Raw genomic sequence first — 22,054 nt, 5'->3', positions numbered from 1 at the left:
TTTTTTATTTAAAATTTACTTTGTCAGATATCAACATCACAATTTCTGTTTTCTTAGTGTTTCTATTTGCTTACTATACCTTTGCCCATCCCTTTATTTTAACCATTGTGATTCACTGGGTTATGAGTTCCACTAAATATAGAGAGTATAGTTGGGTAATTTGTTGTAAGCCAACTTGAAAATCTTTTATTTTTAATGGTAAGTTAGGTTCATACAAGTGTATTGCTATTACTGGTATGTTTGTTTTCAACTCTGTTATTGTATCACTATATAATGTTGAGAGTATTGTTTTATTTTCTTGTGTTTCTTCCTCTACTTGACTTTTTTTTTTTTTTACTCTTCTATTAATTGCATTTCTTTTGGTTTTAGATAGATTTGTCTTTTTGTTCTAGTGGTTAACTTTATATCATGTTTATATCATGTTTTCTTTACATCCTGTTTAATACTCTTAGACCTCTGTTTTCTTATGAAATCTAGTTTTTCTGGCTTGCCATTTTTTGGAGTCATATAAATTAACACCCATCTTTTGTTTATAGAAAAATCAATGAAATTATTCTACTTTCTTCTTTCTCTTTCCCTTTCTCTTTTCTTCCCAATTTTTAGTTGCATTGCTTCTAAGTTGTTAGACTATATAACAAATAATATATATCATATAAGATATGACAGTATTCTTATGCCCTTATACCACCTTTATTTCTGTCTTAGCTCTAAAATTAAATATATTAAACACTCATGATCCATCTTTTTGAGGAAAAGTTCCCAATCATCCCTTTGTTAGATGAATCTTATCCATTATTCAATTTCTTAAGAAGGGCTATGGGTTCAGAATTCTCTGGGTTTAAAAAATATTAAACTTTTTACAGCTTGATGGCCAACTTGTCTGGATACAAAATCTTGGTTTGAAACTTTATTTGAGTATTTTTCTTTTTTAAATTTCAGGTATAACTTACATACAGTAAAATTCACCCTTTTAAAACTGCATACTAGAATATATAGTTTTTAAAATTTTGAGAAATATATATACAACCACTACCACCATCAAGATATAGAACAGTGCCATACTACCAAAGTAAATGCTCCTTTGGAGTCAGCATTGCTTGTTCAGACCCTGGAAACTAATGATCTGTTTTCTGTCTTTATAGATTTACTTTTGAAAGAATATCATATAAGAGGTTGACTTTTATATAAATATTGCTTCAGTGTTGCTTTGTTTTGTTATTTTTTAAAATTATGAAGCCAGTCTAATTCTCTTGCTTTTGTAAATTATTTCTTATTTTTGCCTGAAGATTTTTCTTTCTATTTAACACCTAATGTCTCAGATATATCTCAGAGTTGACTGTTCCAGGTCAATTTTTGGTACTGGGTTGGCCCTATCAATATGTACATTGAGACCCTCTTTTATTTCTGGAAAACTTTCCAGGATTATAGTTCTAAATATTAATTCTGTTCCATTATATTTTTTTCTTTTCAAGGATTCTCATTATACACACATTGGCTCTTTTATTTGATGGTCTTCCATCTCAACACTTTCTTTTTGACCTCTTTTACTTCTTTCTCCATCTCATTTTCATTCTTTCTGTTGTTTCCGTGTTTTTCTTTAGTGCCCCTTATTAAGTTTTCATATTAATCTATTCTTCTTTAGGCACTTTTAATTTAATGTTCATTCCAATATGATTTTATCTTTTTCTCCTATTTTATTCTCCTGGGTTCAATCAACTTTTGCTTTATTTTGACCAATTTTTTTATCCATTTCTTTTCTTAGTTTTTAGATTTCTACTTCAAGGTGTTTTTTTTTATAGATATATCTTTAAATGTTTGAGAAAATTTAGTTTATCTTGAAGTATTTTGTTACAGCTTTTTTGTTTTTTGATCATTCTTTATTTGTGGGAACTTTCATCAAATGGCTTTTTTTATTCTCATGTTCTGCTTTCTTTTTATAGTAGCTTGGTATAGATGAAAGTTGGTTGCATCTTTGAATTTGTATGAACATGGCTAGCAGTTTGTGGGTGGTTTCCATGGCTAGTGGTTTGTGGGTAGTTTCCAAGATTCCAAGCTCTGGAGCACCCTTTTCTCTTCATGTAACAAAGTATGATTTCTTTATTGGAGGACTTTTGGGGTACAGTGGAGGGCAGTGGGGGGAGGGTTGATGGGTTCTTACATGTTGACATTTTTTTGTCTTGTAAGTTGATGAAATTTCCCCTCTTGTTTCTTTTTCCCTTCACTGTGCATTTTTTTTCAAAAGTCACCTCTCCCTTTTAACCCTTTTCTACCTCCAAAGAGTTCCTCTCCAACACTGCTTTCTTGAGTCCTATATACACTTCTAAGTCAATTCTCTAAAGGATGAGCTTCCAGAGAAGTTTCTCAGAATTTTCATACTTGGGGTAGACTTTCTTTCTTATGATGATTTTAGATCAATCTTAGGCTTCCTACTAGCTTTCCTCCTCTCTCTTTCATCTAGTATTTACTGGACTGCCCTTCCTCTTCACAACAGCACATGGTGGGAGCCTAATAGAAAGCTCATTGTGATCTCTTATTTATTTTCTGCTTACAGATTATTTGGAATTTGAATGTTCTCCAAATTAGGTGGTGGTATTGTGTAGTTTTATTTGTTTTGTTTTGTTGTTCTTTATTGCTTGGGGGTGTGGTGATGGATGTGTTAGGACATTTGGATTTAGGCTGATGCCATTTTTTGACCACTCATATATTTTTAAGGGAGAAACTGGCAAAATGAAATAGACACCACAAGACGAAGTATACCTTCTAAAGCATATTCATTCCAGTGACCTTTTCTTACATAATTTGGAGCTATAGTGTGGTAAAATGCTCACAGAGAAGGTAAAATACTTATACTTTGAAATTAATGCATCATTCAAACTCAGTAAATATAAGGAAAGCATATTTCCTGAGAACACTATTTATAAAATGCCTATTGAGACAATCTATTACCACTGTGTATTTAGAACAGGATAATTAATTTGTAAGTTCCATGAGAGATTATTTTCTAGATGCAGTAATCTTCTTTTAGGACTTGAGAACTAGATACACTTTCAGTATTAGTCCTTCCAGTCTAATTCCATTATACACTCCAGGGAGAAGGGAGTCTATTTCACTGCCTTGTGAGATGAGCATATCGGCAATGAAATTCAAACTGGGTTCTCCAACTCCCTAGGAAAGAAACTTTGCAGTGTAGTATAAGTGGTTTTGATTGTTCTTAATAAATATTAGCTAGAAACAAAAGTTAGGTTAAAACGAATATGGCAAAGATATGGGAGAAAATCAAAAGAAAAAATTTTTATCACTGTCTCCTTTTAAAAACATGAATTATAGACTCTAGGAAGAAGAATAGCTGTTATTGAGTGCTTATTATGTGCCAAGCACTTAGTTTGTCAATATTTAGGAAGATTACTTAAAATATGTTTTTAAAGATGATGAGCCTTGGGGACCTTCAAGATGGCAGAGGAGTAAGATGAGAAGATCACCTTCCTCCCCACAAATACATCAAAAATACAGCTACATGTGGAACACCTCCTACAGAACACCTACTGAACGCTGGCAGAAGACCTCAGACTTCCCAAAAGGCAAGAAACTCCCCGTGTACCTGCGTAGGGCAAAAGAAAAAAGAAAAAACAGAGACAAAAGAATAGGGATGGGACCTGCACCTCTGGGAGGGAGCTGTGAAGGAGGAAAAGCTTCCACACACTAGGAAGCCCCTTCACTGGGAGACACAGGGGGTGGGCAGGGGGAAGCTTTGGAGCCATGGAGGAAAGCACAGCAACAGGGGTGCAGAGGGCAAAGTGGAGAGATTCCTGCACAGAGGATCGGTGCTGACCAACATACACCAGACTGAGAGGCTTGTCTGCTCACCTGCTGGGGCGGGTGGGGGCTGGGAGCTGAGGCTCAGGTTTAGGAGGTCAGATCCCAGGGAGAGGACAGGGGTTTGCTGCATGAAGACAGCCTGAAGGGGGCTAGTGCACCACAGCTAGCTGGGAGGGAGTCCGGGAAAAAGTCTGGACCTGCCTAAGAGGCAAGAGACTATTGTTTCAGGATGTGTGAGGAGAGGGGATTCTTTCCCTTTCTGCCCACAGAAGGCAGAGCACCACCTAAACGAGCTCCAGAGACAGGTGCAAGCCATGGGTATCAGCTTGGACCCCAGAGACCAGCATGAAACGTTAATGCTGCTGCTGCAGCGAACAAGAATCCTGTGTACAAACACAGGTCACTATCCATAGCCCCCTGGGAGCCTGTGCAGCCCACCACTGCCAGGGTCCTCTGATCCAAGGAGAACTTCCCTGGGAGAACACACGGTATGCCTCAGGCTGTTGCAACGTCATGTCAGCCTCTGCTGCCACAGGCTTGCCCCACATTCCAATTATAACTACTGTACCCCTCCCACCCCCCAGCATGAGTGAGCCAGAGCCCCCTAATAGGCTGCTGCTTTAACCCCGTCCTGTCTGGGCCAGAACAGATGCTGAGGGCAACCTACATGCAGAGGTGGAGCCAAAACCAAAGCTAAACCCCAGGAGCTGTGCGAACAAAGAAGAGAAAGGGAAATTTCTCTGTACAACCTCAGGAGCAGTGGATTAAATCTCCACAATCAACTTGATGTACCCTGCATCTGTGGAATACCTGAATGGACAATGAATCATCCATCCCAAAATTGAGGCGGTGGACTTTGGGAGCAATTGTAGACTTCGGGTTTGCTGGCTGTGACTGATTTGTTTCTGATTTCTTATGTTTATCGTAGTATAGTTCTGAGTGCTTGTTATCATCGGTGGATTTGTTTAGTGGTTAGGTTGCTCTCTTTTTTTAAATTATTATTTTATTTTAATATTTATTTATTTATTTATTTATTTTTTCTTTTTTTCTCCCTTTTCTTCTGAGCTGTGTGTCTGACAGGGTCTTGGTGGTCTGGCCTGGTGTCAGGCCTGAGCCTCTGAGTGGGGACAGCCGAGTTCAGGGCATTGGACCACCAGAGATGTCCCAGCCCCACATAATATCAGTTGGCGAGAGTTCTCCCAGAGGTCTCCATCTCAACACTAAGACCCAGCTCACCCCAAGGGCCAGCAAGCTCCAGTGCTTTATGCGCCATGCCAAAAAACTAGCAAGACAGGAACACAACCACACCCATTAGCAAAGAGGCTGCCTAAAATCATACTAAGTTCACAGACACCCCAAAACACACTGCCAGATGCAGCCCTGACCACCAGAAAGACAAGATCCAGCCCCACCCACCAGAACACAGGCACCAGTCCCCTCCACCAGGAAGCCTACACAAGCCACTGAAACAACCTCACCCACTGGGCGCAGACAACAAAAACAGTGGGAACTATGAACCTGGAGCCTGCAAAAAAGAGACCCCAAACACAGTATTTTAAAAAAAATGAGAAGACAGAGAAATATGCAGCATGAAGGAGCAAGGTAAAAACCCAATAGACCAAACAAATGAAGAGGAAATAGGCAGTCTACCTGAAAAAGAATTCAGAGTAATGATAGTAAAGATGATCCAAAGTCTTGGAAATAGAATGGAGAAAATACAAGCAACGTTTAACAAGGACCTACAAGAACTAAAGATGAAACAATGATGAACAACATAGTAAATGAAATTAAAAATTCTCTAGAAGGAATCAATAGCAGAATAAATGAGGCAGAAGAACGGATAAGTGACCTGGAAGATAAAAAAGTGGAAATAACTACTGCAGAGCAGAATAAAGAAAAAAGAATGAAAAGAATTGAGGATAGTCTCAGAGACTTCTGGGACAATATTAAAGGCAACAACATTCAAATCATAAGGGTTCCAGAAGAAAAGAGAAAAAAAGGGACTGAGAAAATATTTGAAGAGATTATAGTTGAAAACTTACCTGACATGGGAAAGGAAACAGTCAATCACATCCAGGAAGCACAGAGAATCCCATACAGGATAAATCCAAGGAGAAACATGCCAAGACACATATTAATCAAACTATCAAAAATTAAGTACAAAGAAAAAATTTTCAAAGCAGCAAGGGAAAAGCAACAAATAATATACAGGAGAATTCCCATAAGGTTAACAGCTGAACTTTCAGCAGAAACTCTGCAAGCCAGAAAGGAGTGGCAGGCCATAGTTAAAGTGACGAAAGGGAAAAACCTACAACCAAGATTACTCTACCCACCAAGGATCTCATTCAGAATTGATGGAGAAATTAAAATCATTAAAGACAAGCAAAAGTTAAGAGAATTCAGCACCACCAAATTGGCTTTACAACAAATGCTAAAGGACCTTCTCTAGGCAGGAAACACAAGAGAAGGAAAAGACCTACAAAAACAAACCCAAAACAATTAAGAAAACGGTAATAGGAACATACATATCAATAATTACCTTAAATGTAAATGGTTTAAATGCTCCAACCAAACGATATAGACTGGCTGAATGGATACAAAACAAGACTCGTATATAAGCTGTCTACAAGGGACTCACTTCAGACTTGGGTACACATACAGACTGAAAGTGAGGGGGTGGAAAAAGATATTCCATACAAATGGAAATCAAAAGAAGGCTGGAGTAGCAATTCTTATATCAGACAAAAATAGACTTTAAAATAAAGACTATTACAAGAGACAAAGAAGGACACTACATAATGATCAAGGGATCAATCCAAGAAGATATAGAATTGTAAATATTTATGCACCCAACATAGGAGTACCTCAATTCATAAGGCAATGCTAAAAGCCATAAAATGGGAAATCAACAGTAACACAATAATAGTAGGGGACTTTAACACCCCACTTTCATCAATGGACAGATTATCCAAAATGAAAATAAATAAGGAAGCACAAGCTTTAAATGACACATTAAACAAGATAGACTTAATTGATATTTATAGGACATTCCATCCAAAAACAACAGAATATACTTTCTTCTCAAGTGCTTATGGAACATTCTCCAGGAAAGATTATATCTTGGGTCACAAATCAAGCCTTGTTAAATTTAAGAAAACTGAGATCATATCAAGCATCTTTTCCAACCACAACGCTATGAGACTAGATATAAATTACAGGGAAAAAACTGTAAAAAATACAAACATGTGGAGTCTAAACAGTATGCTACTAAATAACCAAGAGATCACTGAAGAAATCAAAGAAGAAATAAAAAAATACCTAGAAACAAATGACAATGAAAACACAGTGACCCAAAACCTATGAGATGCAGCAAAAGCAGTTCTAAGAGGGATGTTTATAGCAATACAGTCCTACCTCAAGAAACAAGAAACATCTCAAATAAACAACCTAACCTTACACCTAAAGCAATTAGAGAAAGAAGAACAAAAAACTCCAAAGTTAGCAGAAGGAAAGAAATCATAAAGATCAAATCAGAAATAAATGTAAAAGAAATGAAGGAAACAATAGCAAAGATCAATAAAACCAAAAGCTTGTTCTTTGAGAAGATAAACAAAACTGATAAACAATTAACCAGACTCGTCAAGAAAAAATGGGAGAAGACTCAAATCAACAGAATTAGAAATGAAAAAGGAGAAGTAAAAACTGACACTGCAGAAATATAAAGGATCATGAGAGATTGCTACAAGCAATTATATGCCAAAAAATGCACAACCTGGAAGAAATGGAAAAATTCTTAGAAAAACACAACATTCTGAGACTGAACCAGGAAGAAACAGAAAATATAAACAGACCAATCACAAGCACTGAAATTGAGACTGATTAAAAATCTTCCAACAGGGCTTCCCTGGTGGCGCAGTGGTTGAGAGTCTGCCTGCCGATGCAGGGGACAGGGGTTCGTGCCCCGGTCCGGGAAGATCCCACATGCCACGGAGCGGCTGCGCCCGTGAGCCATGGCCGCTGAGCCTGCGCGTCCGGAGCCATTGCTCCGCAATAGGAGAGGCCACAACAGTGAGAGGCCCGCATAACGCAAAAAAAAAAAAAAAAATCTTCCAACAAACAAAAGCCCAGGACCAGATGGCTTCACAGGAGAATTCTATCAAGCATTTAGATAAGAGCGAACACCTACTTCTCAGACTCTTCCAAAAAGTTGCGGAGGAAGGAACACTCCCAAACTCATTCTATGAGGCCACCATCACCCTGATACCAAAACCAGACAAAGATGCCATAAAAAATGAAAGCTACAGGTCAACATCACTGATGAATATAGATGCAAAAATCCTCAACAAAATACTAGCAAAAAGAATCCAACAGCACATTAAAAGGATCATACACCACGATCAAGTGGAGTTTATCCCAGGAATGCAAGGATTCTTCATTATACACAATTCAATCAATGTGATATACCGTATTAACAAATTGAAGGATAAAAACCACATGATAATCTCGGTAGATGCAGAAAAAGCTTTTGACAAAATTCAACACCCATTTATGATAAAAACTCTCCAGAAAGTAGACATAGAGGGAACTTACCTTAACAGAATAAAGCCCATATATGACAAACCCACAGCCAACATTGTTCTCAAAGGTGAAAAACTGAAACCATTTCCTCTAAGATCAGGAACAAGACAAGGTTGCCTGCTCTCACTGCTATTATTCATCATAGTTTTGGAAGTTTTAACCACAACACTCAGAGAAGAAAAAGAAATAAAAGGAATCCAAGTTGGAAAAGAAGTAAAACTGTCACTGTTTGCAGTTTACATGATACTATACATAGAGAATCCTAAGATGCTACCAGAAAACTACTAGAGCTAATCAATGAATTTGGTAAAGTAGCAGGATACAAAATTAATGCACAGAAATCTGTTGCCTTCCTATACACTAATGATGAAAAATCTGAAAGAGAAAAAGAGGGAAACACTCACATTTACTCTTGCAACAAAAAGAATAAAATACCTAGGAATAAACCTACCTAAGGAGGCAAAAGACCTGTATGCAGAAAAGTATAAGACACTGATGAAAAAATCAAAGATGATACAAACAAATGGAGAAATATACCATGTTCTTGGATTGGAAGAATCAACATTGTGAAAATGACCATACTACCCAAAGCAATCTACAGATTCAGTGCAATCCCTATCAAATTACCAATGGCATTTTTCACAGAACTGGAACAAAAATTTTACAATTTGTATGGAAACAGAAAAGACCCCTAATAGCCAAAGCAATCTTGGGAAAGAAAAACGGAGCTGGAGGAATCAGTCTCCCGCACTTCAGACTATACTACAAAGCTACAGTAATCAATACAGTATGGTACTGGCACAAAAACAGAAATATAGATCAATGGAACAGGATAGACCTCCCAGAGATAAACCCACGCACATATGGCCACCTTATCTTTGTTAAAGGAGGCAAGAATATACAATTGAGAAAAGACAGTGTCTTCAATAAGTGGCACTGGGAAAACTGGACAGCTACATGTTAAAGAATGATATTAGAACACTTACTAAGACCGTATACAAAAATAAACTCAAAATGGATTAAAGACCTAAATGTAAGGACAGACACTATAAAACTCTTAGAGGAAAACATTAGGCAGAACACTCTATGACATAAATCACAGCAAGATCCATTGAGAAATGGAAATATAAACAAAAATATACTAATGGGACCTAAGGAAACCTAAAAGCTTTTGCACAGCAAAGGAAACCATAAACAAGATGAAAAGGCAACTGTCAGAATGGGAGAAAATATTTGCAGGTGAAGCAACTGACAAAGGATTAATCTCCAAAATATACAGTCAGCTCATGCAGCTCAATATCAAAAAACAACCCAATCCAAAAATGGGCAGAAGACCTAAATAGACATTTCTCCAAAGAAGGTATACAGATTACCAACAAACACATGCAAGGATGCTCAGCATTACTAATCATTAGAGAAATGTAAGTCAAAACTACAATGAGGTATCACCTCATACCAGTCAGAATGGCCATCATCAAAAAATCTAGAAACAATAAATGCTGGAGAGGGTGTGGATAAAAGGGAACACTCTTGCACTGTTGGTGGGAATGTAAATTGATACAGCCACTATGGAGAACAGTATGGGGGTTCCTTAAAAATCTAAAAATAGAACTAGCATATGACCCAGCAATCCCACTACTGGGCGTATACCCTGAGAAAACCATAATTCAAAAAAGTGTCATGTACCACAATGTTCATGCAGTTCTATTTACAATAGCCAGGACATGGAAGTAACCTAAGTATCCATCAACAGATGAATGGATAAAGATGTGACACATATATACAATGGAATATTACGCAGCCATAAAAGGAACAAAATTGAGTTATTTGTAGTGAGTTGAATGGACCTAGAGTCTGTCATACAGAGTGAAGTAAGTCAGAAAGAGAAAAACAAATACTCTATCCTAACACATATATATGGAATCTAAAAAAACAAAAAGTTCTGATGAACCTAGGGGCAGGACAGGAATAAAGACACAGATGTAGTGAATGGACTTGAGGACACAGTGAGGGAGAAGGGTAAGCTGGGGCGAAGTGAGAGTAGCATTGACATATATACATGTAAAATAGATAACTATCTATTTTACATGTATATATCTACCACATGTAAAATAGAAAGCCAGTGGGAAGCAGCTGCATAGCACAGGGAGATCAGCTCGGTGCTTTTTGACCGAGGGGTGGGATAGGGAGAGTGGGAGGGAGACACAAGAGGGAGGGGATATGGGGATATATTATACATATATCTGATTCACTTTGTTATACAGCAGAAACTAACACACCATTGTAAATCAATTATACTCCAATAAAGATGTTAAAAAAAAATGAAGATGATGAACTTCTTTCATCTTCTTTGTATAAAAGCTGGTACTAGGTATGTGTACTGCCCAGAACATAGGGGTAGGCACATGTTTCTTTCACTGTCACAATCTGTATATTGGAAGGCAATTGTCATTGTTTACAAATGACACTGAGCAATAGAGTATCTATATATGATTTTAATATATTATAAAACATTTGTTTTGCTTTTTCAAGAGTCTGCTACTGATTTATTTAATAAATATACACACATCCAATTTCGTCTGTCACACAATTTTCTTTTCTGTTTATTTTCCAAATGATACAAGTAGAATAATTAACTTTCTGATGTTTTACGATACCTGCCACAGATTTATGACATGATCTGAGATCAAAATACTAATAAATTTGTACTTACCATAAAGGATTGCAAGCAGAGACAGTGGCATGACAAGTAGTCCCACTAGCATATCAGCAATGGCTAGGGACATTAAGAAATAATTGGTGGCATTGTGCAGTTTCTTTTCCAAGCTTACTGCCATGATAACGAGAATGTTGCCACCTATTGTCAAGATTATTATTATGACGATTGAAAGTGCTGGCCAGTTTTGTACCCCGTCTGGGAATTTGAAGCGTCCACCATCGGAGGTATTGAAAATGTCAGTTACTATGGCTGCTACTGGGCTCACAGAAATATCACATTGCCAAACCAATAGGCCAATCAGGTGCACACTGAAAATTAAGAAAAAAATAATCAGGTATATATTATATTGCTTGTACCTAATAAATTACTTACATAAATCAACTGCTTTTCCTTTAACAATCATTATCATCATCATCATCATTTCTACTCTCAATTAAACTTCAGTATCTCTTCTTTCTCTCCCCCAAATACTTTTATTGAATGCTTAATATGAGTCAGGCACTTAGTTTACTGAAATATATATGTGTAATCTCATTTGATCTCATATAACATCCTCATGAAGTCAGTACTGATTTATATCTATTATGTATAAGGAGAGACTGAGGTTCAGAGAAGTTAAGTAACTTTCTCAAGGAAATATAGGCAGTAAGTAGCAGGGGCAGGGTCCGTACTCAAGTCCCGTTGAATTCAAAGCCTGTGTTTTAGACTTTTACTCTCTATACTCAATCTGAAACCACAGTATTGTTTGACTTGCTGAGTGACTTTATGCTGGCCCATAATTTCTTAATATCTGTCCTGTAAATTTTCCTTCTACCTGACACTCTCCCCATTTCTGTCCTATGTTTTCTGGTGTTGTTCTAGGTTAGAAAATGATTTGTGGTGATAATTAACTCCTGTGGGTTTGCTACTTTCCTATGCTGGAAAAGAAATCTCTTAAGTCATTTAAAATGTACACCTCTCATGATGGTACTTATGTAGATTTTTACTGGTAGGAATTTCAGGCCAAGTGGCAGACTAATGCAAAAGAGACAGACGTGGTTATGTTTTGTACATTCCAAATTAATTTCCCCTGATGGTGATATGAGATTTATTCAGGTTTCATACATTAATGTAAGTCCGTAAATTGTCTCATGTAACTAATATTTATTTTCCTTAATAAGATAAACAAGAATAAGGATATTCAATATTTCCTGCTTAAAAGCAAGAATTATTATCTGTGAATGACTGTCTTATGTGTATTCTATGTTCAGTAATAGTTATTTAATGAATACTAAGCAACAACTATACTATATGTACTAGTTGTTAAACCCTGATATTATTTATAGAGAAGAAAATTTCCTCTACTGGTACAATATGTGCTAACCAATTCTCTATGCAAGAAAATTGCATGGGGGATGGAACACATGACATTACAAAATCCAGAGTCTATGAGTTCTCCATGTAAAAGTTTTGATTTCATTATCTCATTCACTTGTTCTTTGAGCTAAAAATATTATTTCTACAGGGAAAATATATGTGTGATTAAATTGACTATCACTTATTATCAATCATCAGAGAAACTTGCAGTAGTAACACTAGATGATTATGATTATCATAATTGTATCTATAATATTATACACACACACACACACACACACACACACACCATACTTTCTGAACCAGAACTGGAACACTGAACCTGAAAAATTATTGGCCTTATTTAAACTTAAGTAAAATATTATAATAATTTTCTACCACGTTTAAAAATTATTTCTCTTAATATCTTGTTAATATACTTTATGTATTTTAACGTAATGAAGAAATCATGAAAATATTTTGACTTTCTCATTCTACAAGGGGTGAAAACTAGTACTTCGGACATTTAGCTTAAAACTACTTCCTCATTAGTCAAAGCTGCCTGATATCCTAAGCATCATGTCGGTGGGAGACATACATAATAATTTTCTTCAAATCATGAGAAGTAATCATTAAATTCTTTCCAATGCTGGATGTATTCTTTTTTCCTGAGACATAAAAAATAAGCTAAAATAATATGTGATTCAAAAAATCTGTATCATAATTAATTTGTGATTAAAGTGAATAGAAATTATTGAAATAAAGGACCAAATAAATAGAAGCAAGGTATTTGCTTTCAGCTTTGATTACTCTGTCACTGTATTTGTTGTATTTGGCATGTGGCTAATGTCCTGGCTACCTGACCTAAATGATTTTTTTTGACCAGTCACTTAACCTCTCAGAAGATCAATTTCCTCATCTTTACAATGAGGATGATCACATTATTGTTGTGAAAATTAAATGATACATGTAAAGTCTCAAAATAATACCTTTGTTGTAATAGGCCCTCAGTAAATGTTGGAGCTTACCTTCTTTCTGCCTTCAAAGTTAAACAAAAGTATTTTGTGGTAGCTATACCCTAAATGTACTTCAAAATTTGTCAAGAATTTAAGTCCTGGTTTTATTTTAAGAAGGTACTTATTTATGCAGAACTGGCTCAGATAGTAATTTTAAATCCAAGGTCTTTTCTGGCCTAGCTGTTGAAAAACATGTTCTGAAATTTAAAAAAATTCTGGTTTAAATTAGTTGATGATCATTTCAAGTAGTCCCACAAGACTTTATGCTCACAGTGATATGCTGCATCTTCAATTTTCAGTTGCAGAATCACAAATATATTTATTCTTAAGCCTAGATAATATGGTCCTAACAGGATATGCAATGCAACTTCAAATTTTCTCAGTAAATTGTGAAAACATCTAAATCCTTTCACATTTCTGTAAAAATAGTAGAAGAATACAAAATAAAATTGTATATAACAAAAGTACACGAAAAACTATGTCCAATTATGAATTTTATGATTTGAGTATCTTAGAACTTTGGGGTACAAAACCACTTAAAACATTCATCTTGCCTACCTCTGCTGGTCAAATATATTTTTACTTTTTATTAAAGAGTCCATGAAACAAATACTGAATTATTGAGGAAGCTTGTAGAATCTAACTATATCTTTTGTGAATTATTAAATAAAATAATGGTGTTGGGAAAAATCCTGACAGAGTTTTTACTTCAGTTTCCTGATTTCAATTCAATTCAATTTAATAAATTCTTATTGAGCACTACTTATGAGCAAATTATTATGATTTTTACTGCAGTCAGTCCTATTTTCTACAGTATTATAATCAAGAATTGGCTGTATTCTAATTAAACCTAATTTGTAACATTTACTTGTTCAGTGAAAAACATACAGTCCTTTTACAGAAGAGGAGTAATCTAGGTCTTGTTTCTAAAGCTTATGCTGATTGCTATTAAGCCCACAGAAGTCTCATAAAATACGTGCACAAAAATCACAATTTCTATCTGAACAATTGAAATAACTTATTAATTGCTACTAAGTTTTGAATGAAAATATCTGACATTTTTAGTCGATAAACAAAATTATAATTTGATTTAAAAGTCTGAGTACATTTTAAATCTACTGAGTTTTTGCATGGCATATGACAATGGGCATTATTAGAAGAGATGAATGATCCCTTGTTTCTCTTAATGTAATGGAAAAAATTCTATGTGAATTCTTTAATTCCATAGCAGAATAATTTGGTACTCTTTAAGGTAGCCCTGCATTTGGTATATGGATCAAGGCCTATATACTAAGTTGTCCTTTCATTTTCCCAGACCTGGCTCTTTTTTTCCCTTCTTTATCACTGTCCTTCACCCTTTCCTTTTCCTCTCTGCTCTAGTTTTCTTGGAACCACGTATCCTTGAGACTATCATCACTACAATGTACAATGACATCCAAGATGGACTATAATGGTGCATATTGCAGAGGATCCAGTGTTGATGTACTTTATATCTACACTGCTCTGTAAACTGTTTCCTCAGTGAGCACTTTTATAGAAATCACAGAGGAGATTGTGCAGGAGCAAGGTGATTCAAGGCTTCTCAGTTGTACTGATCAGAGTTTACAGAGCCCTGGATCTTGTTTTCCATGCCCCCATTCCTCAAAGAGTAGGTTTAGAAGAAAGCAACCCAACCTTTTACTAAGTTAAAAAGAAGATATACCTGGATTAGATCATGTTTTGAATTGCTTAGTGCTTGAATTCAATGCTTTCCTTATCACTTTTATGTTATGTTCTATTGACTTTAACTACTGGTTCATTGTTTCAAGGCTACATCCTGTCCAGCTACATCCTCCAGCCCCTATTCCCTGACCTCTCGCTCATTCTTTTGCAACCTTAACTATTTTTCATAGAACCAGAGACTTGTAAAGACATTTATTCTCTTGGCTGTTTAGTTCATGCAGGAAGGAAGAGGAAAGAACCTTTCTTATTTCTACATTTTAACCATACAGAAAGGAACCACAAGTATCAGAATTATTTTTGAATGATATTACTTGTTTGAACATATGAGTGGTTGTGTTTAATTGGAGTTCAAGTTATTGGTTTTTTTCCCATTTATTGTTTTTGAATAGAAAACACCAGTAATATTAGTCTATTGGAATGCAAGTCATTTATACAGATTGAGGCAAATATAGCTGAATAATCATATAAAAACCTTTTTAACATTTTTGAGCAAACTACTATGAAAAGTTATTTTAAAAAAATAATAGGTAATAACATCCTTACAGGAACGAGTGCACTGCCTTCCTCAGGTTCACCATAATTGCTTCAGTCTTAAGCAACCAAAGTTTAAAATTGAGAAGAGGAAATTTAACAGACTGGATTCATTATGCCATCCTTTCTGGGGAGAGAAAAAAGAAAAAGAGAATTAGTTAAAAGTTTAAATAACTTTAATAACCTTTGATTAAATAAAAATAAATATATTTATTAAGTGATAAGAAATAATCAATACTAAATTTAGCAAACAAGCAAGCATATTATATAAGTGATAAAAAATGGCAAGGAGAATAGATTTTTCATTTATTTACCAATATACAACCATCATAATTTTTCTAAAATTTCTTGTATATACTTTCTTTATATGGGGCTTCTACTAAATCTCCCCCTGCTGGAGTACAAAGCAGTGTTTTGAAAAAGAAATTAAGAATATATGCTTCTTAATTTGCAAACTATTGGGGGAAAGTTTGTGATCTAATAATTAAGTAGCATGTATAAAGTAAAAAGGTTTCATCTTATAGAGCAATGAAAAACTAAAACAAGTTTTAAGCATTTTTATAAAGTGAACATACTTTGTACAACATTTCTAACTTTTTTTCCAGTGAAGCAATCTGCTTTTTCATAGATAGCTTTCTTTATACTTTTGCATGAACCAACAATATTATCCAGAGGGTAGCCACAGGTTTATACCAAAATAAATGAGTTGATTAAGTTTACCTAATTAAATATAGCAACAACCCTATGAACCAACTAGTTAGTATCCAACAGATAATATGCTGCAGTCAGAGCACATGGGATAATGTTGAAAATTGCAAACAAAAGGTCAGTTGCACTCGATGATTGAAAAACAAAATTTAGTTTCATTTATTGATTAAGAACTGACAGTGCATCTTCAGAGGAATTAGGAAGGAAACATGAACACTCTACAAACATCAAAGAATTTCAGAGTGAGTACCTTTGATTTCTGTAGGCTATTTTTGAAGGAGTTATTGGTTGCAATGCAAAACCCCACCAAATATTTACATAAGAGATTATTCACCACTTAGCCCTCACTATATTCAGTGTGCTAAAATGTTGGCCAAGAGTAGACTGGATGCAAATTTGCTGAGGATCTCTGCTGTGCTCCTTGTGGAAATAATATCTTTACACGGAGTAAAACGTGTCACTGTGAATTTTTACATTGATATTGAAGAAATACCCAGAGTGAATTCTAATGATTAACATAGAGACCCCTTGGTTTTTCTGCATAGCACTTCTTAACTGGGAATAGAGTAGGTAAACCTCTCTGTTTTTCATGTTGCCTTCTCTATATCTTCTTTTTTTGGATTTTGATTTTACTCTCTTCTCATACCAAACATGTAACTGTATTCTTTTTGGGGATCACAAGCTATTATGAGAGTCAAGATTGTGATGTTAAGTTTGCAAGTAGTGGGCTGTCAATGAGAAAAATTTACTTGTGTATGTTTGTGGGTGGGGAGAGAGAGAAAGGGAGAGAGAAAGGGAGAAAGAGAGAGTTGAATAGCTTGAGAACATGGAATATTGAAAGGTCATCGCTTTTGTTTAATTTGTAAGTATTTTCAAGGAATATGATAAAAATTTGTCAGTAATCTTTTTTAATGTTTTCTAGTTCCTTTTAGAAATTTGGAAATAAAATTTTACCAAAAAAACTTGCACCTCCCTATGTTTCCCATCTTATTCAACAGCACTCTTCTAGTCAGTCAAGCTACAAATTTAATTTTTTCTCACTTCTTATCCCTCAACTCTCACTTGTGAGTTCTCTTAGTGCTACCTACACAAAAATTTATCCCCAAATCATCCCCTTAACTACAGTATGAGAAATGTTCTGTGAGTAATTCTACAAAAAGGGGAGGGGGTGCAAAATCTCTTAAAGCCTTGGATAAGAAATTAAGAAGAGAAACAAACAAACAAAAACAACTCTAATTGAACACTGATCTGCATACCTCTCAGATTCCACCAATCTTTCATAACGGAATTCTCATGATTGTGTGAACACAAACACAAAAATATATGTGAGTTCAAGTATTCAAATTTGGGAGGACTTGTGTTTTATAAAATAAATTTAAAAATCACATGGGATAACTGACAGAGTAATTGATTAATTTTTAATGAGAATTTGTGATTCTTATAGAAACTATGATCATGTAGCAACATAATAAGAATATATATACACATTTATATGTGTGTACATATGTATATATGTATTTGTGTTTGTGTATATATATAAATATATATATAAAATTTTGTGTAGAGAAAAGTATTGATTAACCTGAAATTGTCTCAAGCATGCAGAGAAAATTACAGATTAAGTCACAGAAATAAGTAAAGGATCAGTAAATACACATTCAGACCAATCTCTCATTTCTTTCTGCAACATAAATCACAAATCTTTTCATGCTCTCTCTAAAGTTCTGTAAGATCTTCAGGCATCACTAACAGTAACTACGTTTGCTAAGGCAAAAAAGGGGACAAATATTAGTTTTCATATAGTTCTTTTTTTTCATATAGTTCTTAATAGTACACAAGATATTGCAGAATAACTTCAGTTAATGTGGAATTTCAACTAAGCAAAACTCATATCCTGAGCATTATATTTAATTGATGCCTATGAAATCTGTGCCCATATGTCAACATATGTCACCTGTCATATAGCATACATCATCAAAAATAGTGTGAGCACTTGAAAATAATTGGCCCCAAATAGGATCTCCACTCTATATTCAGAACTAAATTTCAAACTATCAGAATCAGTATCACTCATAGAAATACTTAAAAGCCATTATTAATAATCATCTTGGAAGTGAAATTTTTTTAAAAAAAGCAAAAAAACACTGTGGGGAAGAAAGGCTGGCATGAATTAAAAAGAACAAAAGCTATTTTTGACTCTTCCAACATGGTTGCAGGCTAGACTTGGGAATTTGTTAGTTTAATAGCTAATTGGTGTGATTCTCATTTAGCTCTAAATTTAAGAATGACTATGATGGGACCTGGCTAAGATTTCTTCAGCACACAGCTTTGATTTTGACTTCTTCTTAGTGACCTTATAAGGGTTTTTCATGGTCATGAGTTTAGTCATGCTATGCCTCTTGCCTTCATTGGGCAATAATGTGATGATTCACTTGGAAGACCAGTACCATGCTCTCTCTAAGAGATACCTAGTTTTCCATGCCAATTTGCCATCCAAGTGGTGGGAGATATATGACCATCCTTGTGGTCCATAGAATACTTATTAAATTCATTTGTGAAAACTACAAAGATGAGGAAGGGAAATCAGTTTTGCACATTATCTCAGTTTTACACACATTTAGCTGATAAAAGAGCATCTACATTGCTCTCTTTCCGAAGTAATAACAAGAACAACAAGGGGAAAAAAACCCATGATTTTGGTCTCCAGTAAAGTCATAATTGAGGATTAGGTTTAAGAGTCAACTGTTAAACCAGTAGAGAGTAGACATTAGAGAAAAAAAATAAAGGGAGAGGGCAGCAAATAAAATGGAAAGAATAGGCAAAAGGGAAAATGTCAAGGGAATGTATTTTGAGAAGGAACAGAGTGCATACGGTGTGATTTGTCTAAAAGGAGATTGATTGCTGGTGAGCTTAGCACCATTTCAATAAAGTAGTGTAGAAAGGATCTAGAATGTAGTTGGATGAAGGGAAGAGAAGAGGACTAGCCAGATGAGAGGAGGTGGTTGGTGAGGAAATGGAAAATGTTCAAAGGGTTTTGTCCGATGCAGCAGAGGCAGATGTGTACTAAATGTGTACTAAAGACAACTTTTTGAGAGGAAGAACCATCTAAGTGTACTTTCCAGGTAACTCCCACATTCCTTAGTGAAGTGCTGGGTACAAAGTAATTGGCTGATTGAAGGAAAGAGAAAGGGAGAGAATTGAAATGATTTAAGGTGTGACATCAAAATATCCTAAGAATAAAGGGAGAGCTGTGGTTTTGTCCAAATTGTGTTTGGAGATGATAAAAGTCTACAACTTTATTGAAAACCGTGGACATTTCCTTGCACCTTCTAAGCTAACCATTTATAGTTCATTTTTACTATTACCTTTTCCACCTTTGACACTGAAGAAAGATTGTTCATGTTTCAATCGCATTTTCTGTCCTCAAACTGTTTCTTATTCTTTCTTTCCCAGACAAGGTCAAACATAATATTGATGAGGCTAAAAAGAAAATGCCAGTGTTTCTACTTGACGTTTTAACAAAATTTGGGGGGTATACAGTAACCCATAAAAAGATGTAGTTTACATTAGATTTCTGGAAATTCCACGAGCTCATCATGGTGATGCAGCAGATTGGTTTCTCTCATACCGAAGAGCCTACATCTGACACTAAATGTTGTTAAAAATTATTGAGTAGACAGTTAACTGAGATCATTCTTCTCTGATTTTTTATAATAAAGCATTTAAGAATTGAATGATAATATACGAAGAGGTTTAATTTTTGTCAGTTTTCTCTGTTCAGAAATTATGGACTCATAATCTTAAAATATAAATCTTCCTTCTGGTTACTATAGCCTCTGAGCTTTCAGCAGATGGCTAGATCAAAAGTGAATTAGTCAGGGCTTCCCTGGTGGCGCAGTGGTTGAGAGTCCACCTGCCGATGCAGGGGACACGGGTTCGTGCCCCGGTCCGGGAGGATCCCACATGCCGCGGAGCGGCTGGGCCCGTGAGCCGTGGCTGCTGGGACTGTGCGTCCGGAGCCTGTGCTCCGCAACAGGAGAGGCCACAGCAGTGAGAGGCCCGCGTGCAGAATTAAAAAAAAAAAAAAAAAGTGAATTAGTCACAAATGTTTAAATTAGTCCTGGGAAGACTATATTAATGTGGCACAGATTTACAACGTTTTGAGGGGAAATCTTTTAATTCAAAAATTGTTCTTAGGACTAATGAATGTTGTAGGAATTTTCTTTCAACTTCAAATGTGCTGTAGAGATTTTCTAATAAAATATACAGTTGTCATACGAAAAATTCACCTTTGCTAACTACAGTCAAATCAGATAATAACTATTTATGGTTTTAATAAAAATTGCTAAGTTATCCAGTTATAATCAGTGTGATTAAAAACTCTTCTACAATAAAAGAAACCCTGCCGTTCCATCAGTCAATCCAGGATTTTCAAGCATGTTAGGCTCACTTAGAAATTTATTCTAGGAAGTTAAATAAATTCAAAACTTCTGTATTCAAGTAAGGTCTTAATTTCTTCTACAATTATGAATTCACAGAACTCCTAGGGCTGAAAAAATTATGAGTGATCACATAATCCAGTTGTCTGCCTTCAGACAGGCCTATATTTAATCTACTTTAAGAAATTTGATAATTGATGTTCTTTAGAACAACCTTTGGGAAAGGCAATTTCATGGCCTTCGAATGTTTAGCAATCTGCTTTGCCAGAAAATGTTACTTTATATTAGGCAAAAAGCCTCAAGCTAACAGTCTTCAATGGGAGTGATTAGTTCCTTACTAAATTGAGTATCTATATCACAGGATAATATGATACTAGCAACTTGCTTACTGCATCTTTCTTTGGTTTGCCTGAGAATGCAGCCGTTCAGACACAGAAATGGACATTTCCTCATAAAGTGCCATTGAGAACTCTAACTTTTCTGAATATGCAATTATATATGTTGGGTGATTTTATAATCTCTTCTCCAAACTGAGATACTTTTGTAAGTGAAGGTTGGGGGCCGGGAGCATTAACTGGATGAGACTCTGGGTCTCTCTTGGGCATTTCATTAGATCTGGTAATAAGGTGATTATTCTATCTGAATGCAGATCTAGTGTCATTACTGTCATTTCCTTCCCCCACCCCCTCAAGATAATGTTAAGTGGTTGTTTAAGCAAATTCAACTGTTCCTCTTGTACTTGAAATTAAAATGAAACATGAAAGAGTTTCTCCTTATTTGTATTTACTGAATGCTTCTGCTTGCATTTTACATATTTCATGAGAATGATTACTGTTTAATTTAGTAAGACATTACAAGATAGTTAACTCCTAAAATCTACAGTATATAAAATCCTGTTTTTCACAGCTAGACCTATTCCATTTACCTAAAATAATACTTCAAAAACAAAATAGCCTCCAAATTGATAGAGTTAAAATAGCTATCAAACTCACTTCGTGATAGTAGTGTTGGGTCCCAGGTCAGGCTGCCCCCAAATATGCTTCAATGGCATATTGATTATTTTCAATTAAAATTAAGAAACAGCCAATGCAAGAGGGACACTCTGACCCTCCTTTCTGTCTCCCTGAAAGCAGGAAATAAATATCATATGCACTCCTTGCATTTGGAAGTAGGACATCCTTATTGCCAGA

General features: G+C 35.4%; 1 protein-coding gene across 2 annotated transcripts in view; it reads right to left on the bottom strand.

The window, feature by feature from the left end:
• Positions 1-15,764, bottom strand: part of HTR2C (5-hydroxytryptamine receptor 2C) — a gene marked incomplete at both ends in the record, with an annotated part of 112,893 nt that extends 97,129 nt beyond the window's left edge. For both annotated transcript variants that reach the window (XM_079911137.1, XM_079911138.1), the window contains 2 exons: positions 11,108-11,421; positions 15,730-15,764. In XM_079911137.1, the coding sequence (XP_079767263.1) occupies positions 11,108-11,421; positions 15,730-15,764 (349 nt within the window). The remainder of the gene's footprint in view (positions 1-11,107; positions 11,422-15,729) is intronic.
• Positions 15,765-22,054: the final 6,290 nt, after the last annotated feature.

The sequence above is a fragment of the Stenella coeruleoalba genome (assembly GCF_951394435.1).
Source record: "Stenella coeruleoalba genome assembly, chromosome: X".
In the NCBI taxonomy this organism is placed as follows: Eukaryota; Metazoa; Chordata; class Mammalia; order Artiodactyla; family Delphinidae; genus Stenella; species Stenella coeruleoalba.
Note: the sequence above shows the minus strand (reverse complement) of the source record. Positions and strands in the feature narration are given on the sequence as shown.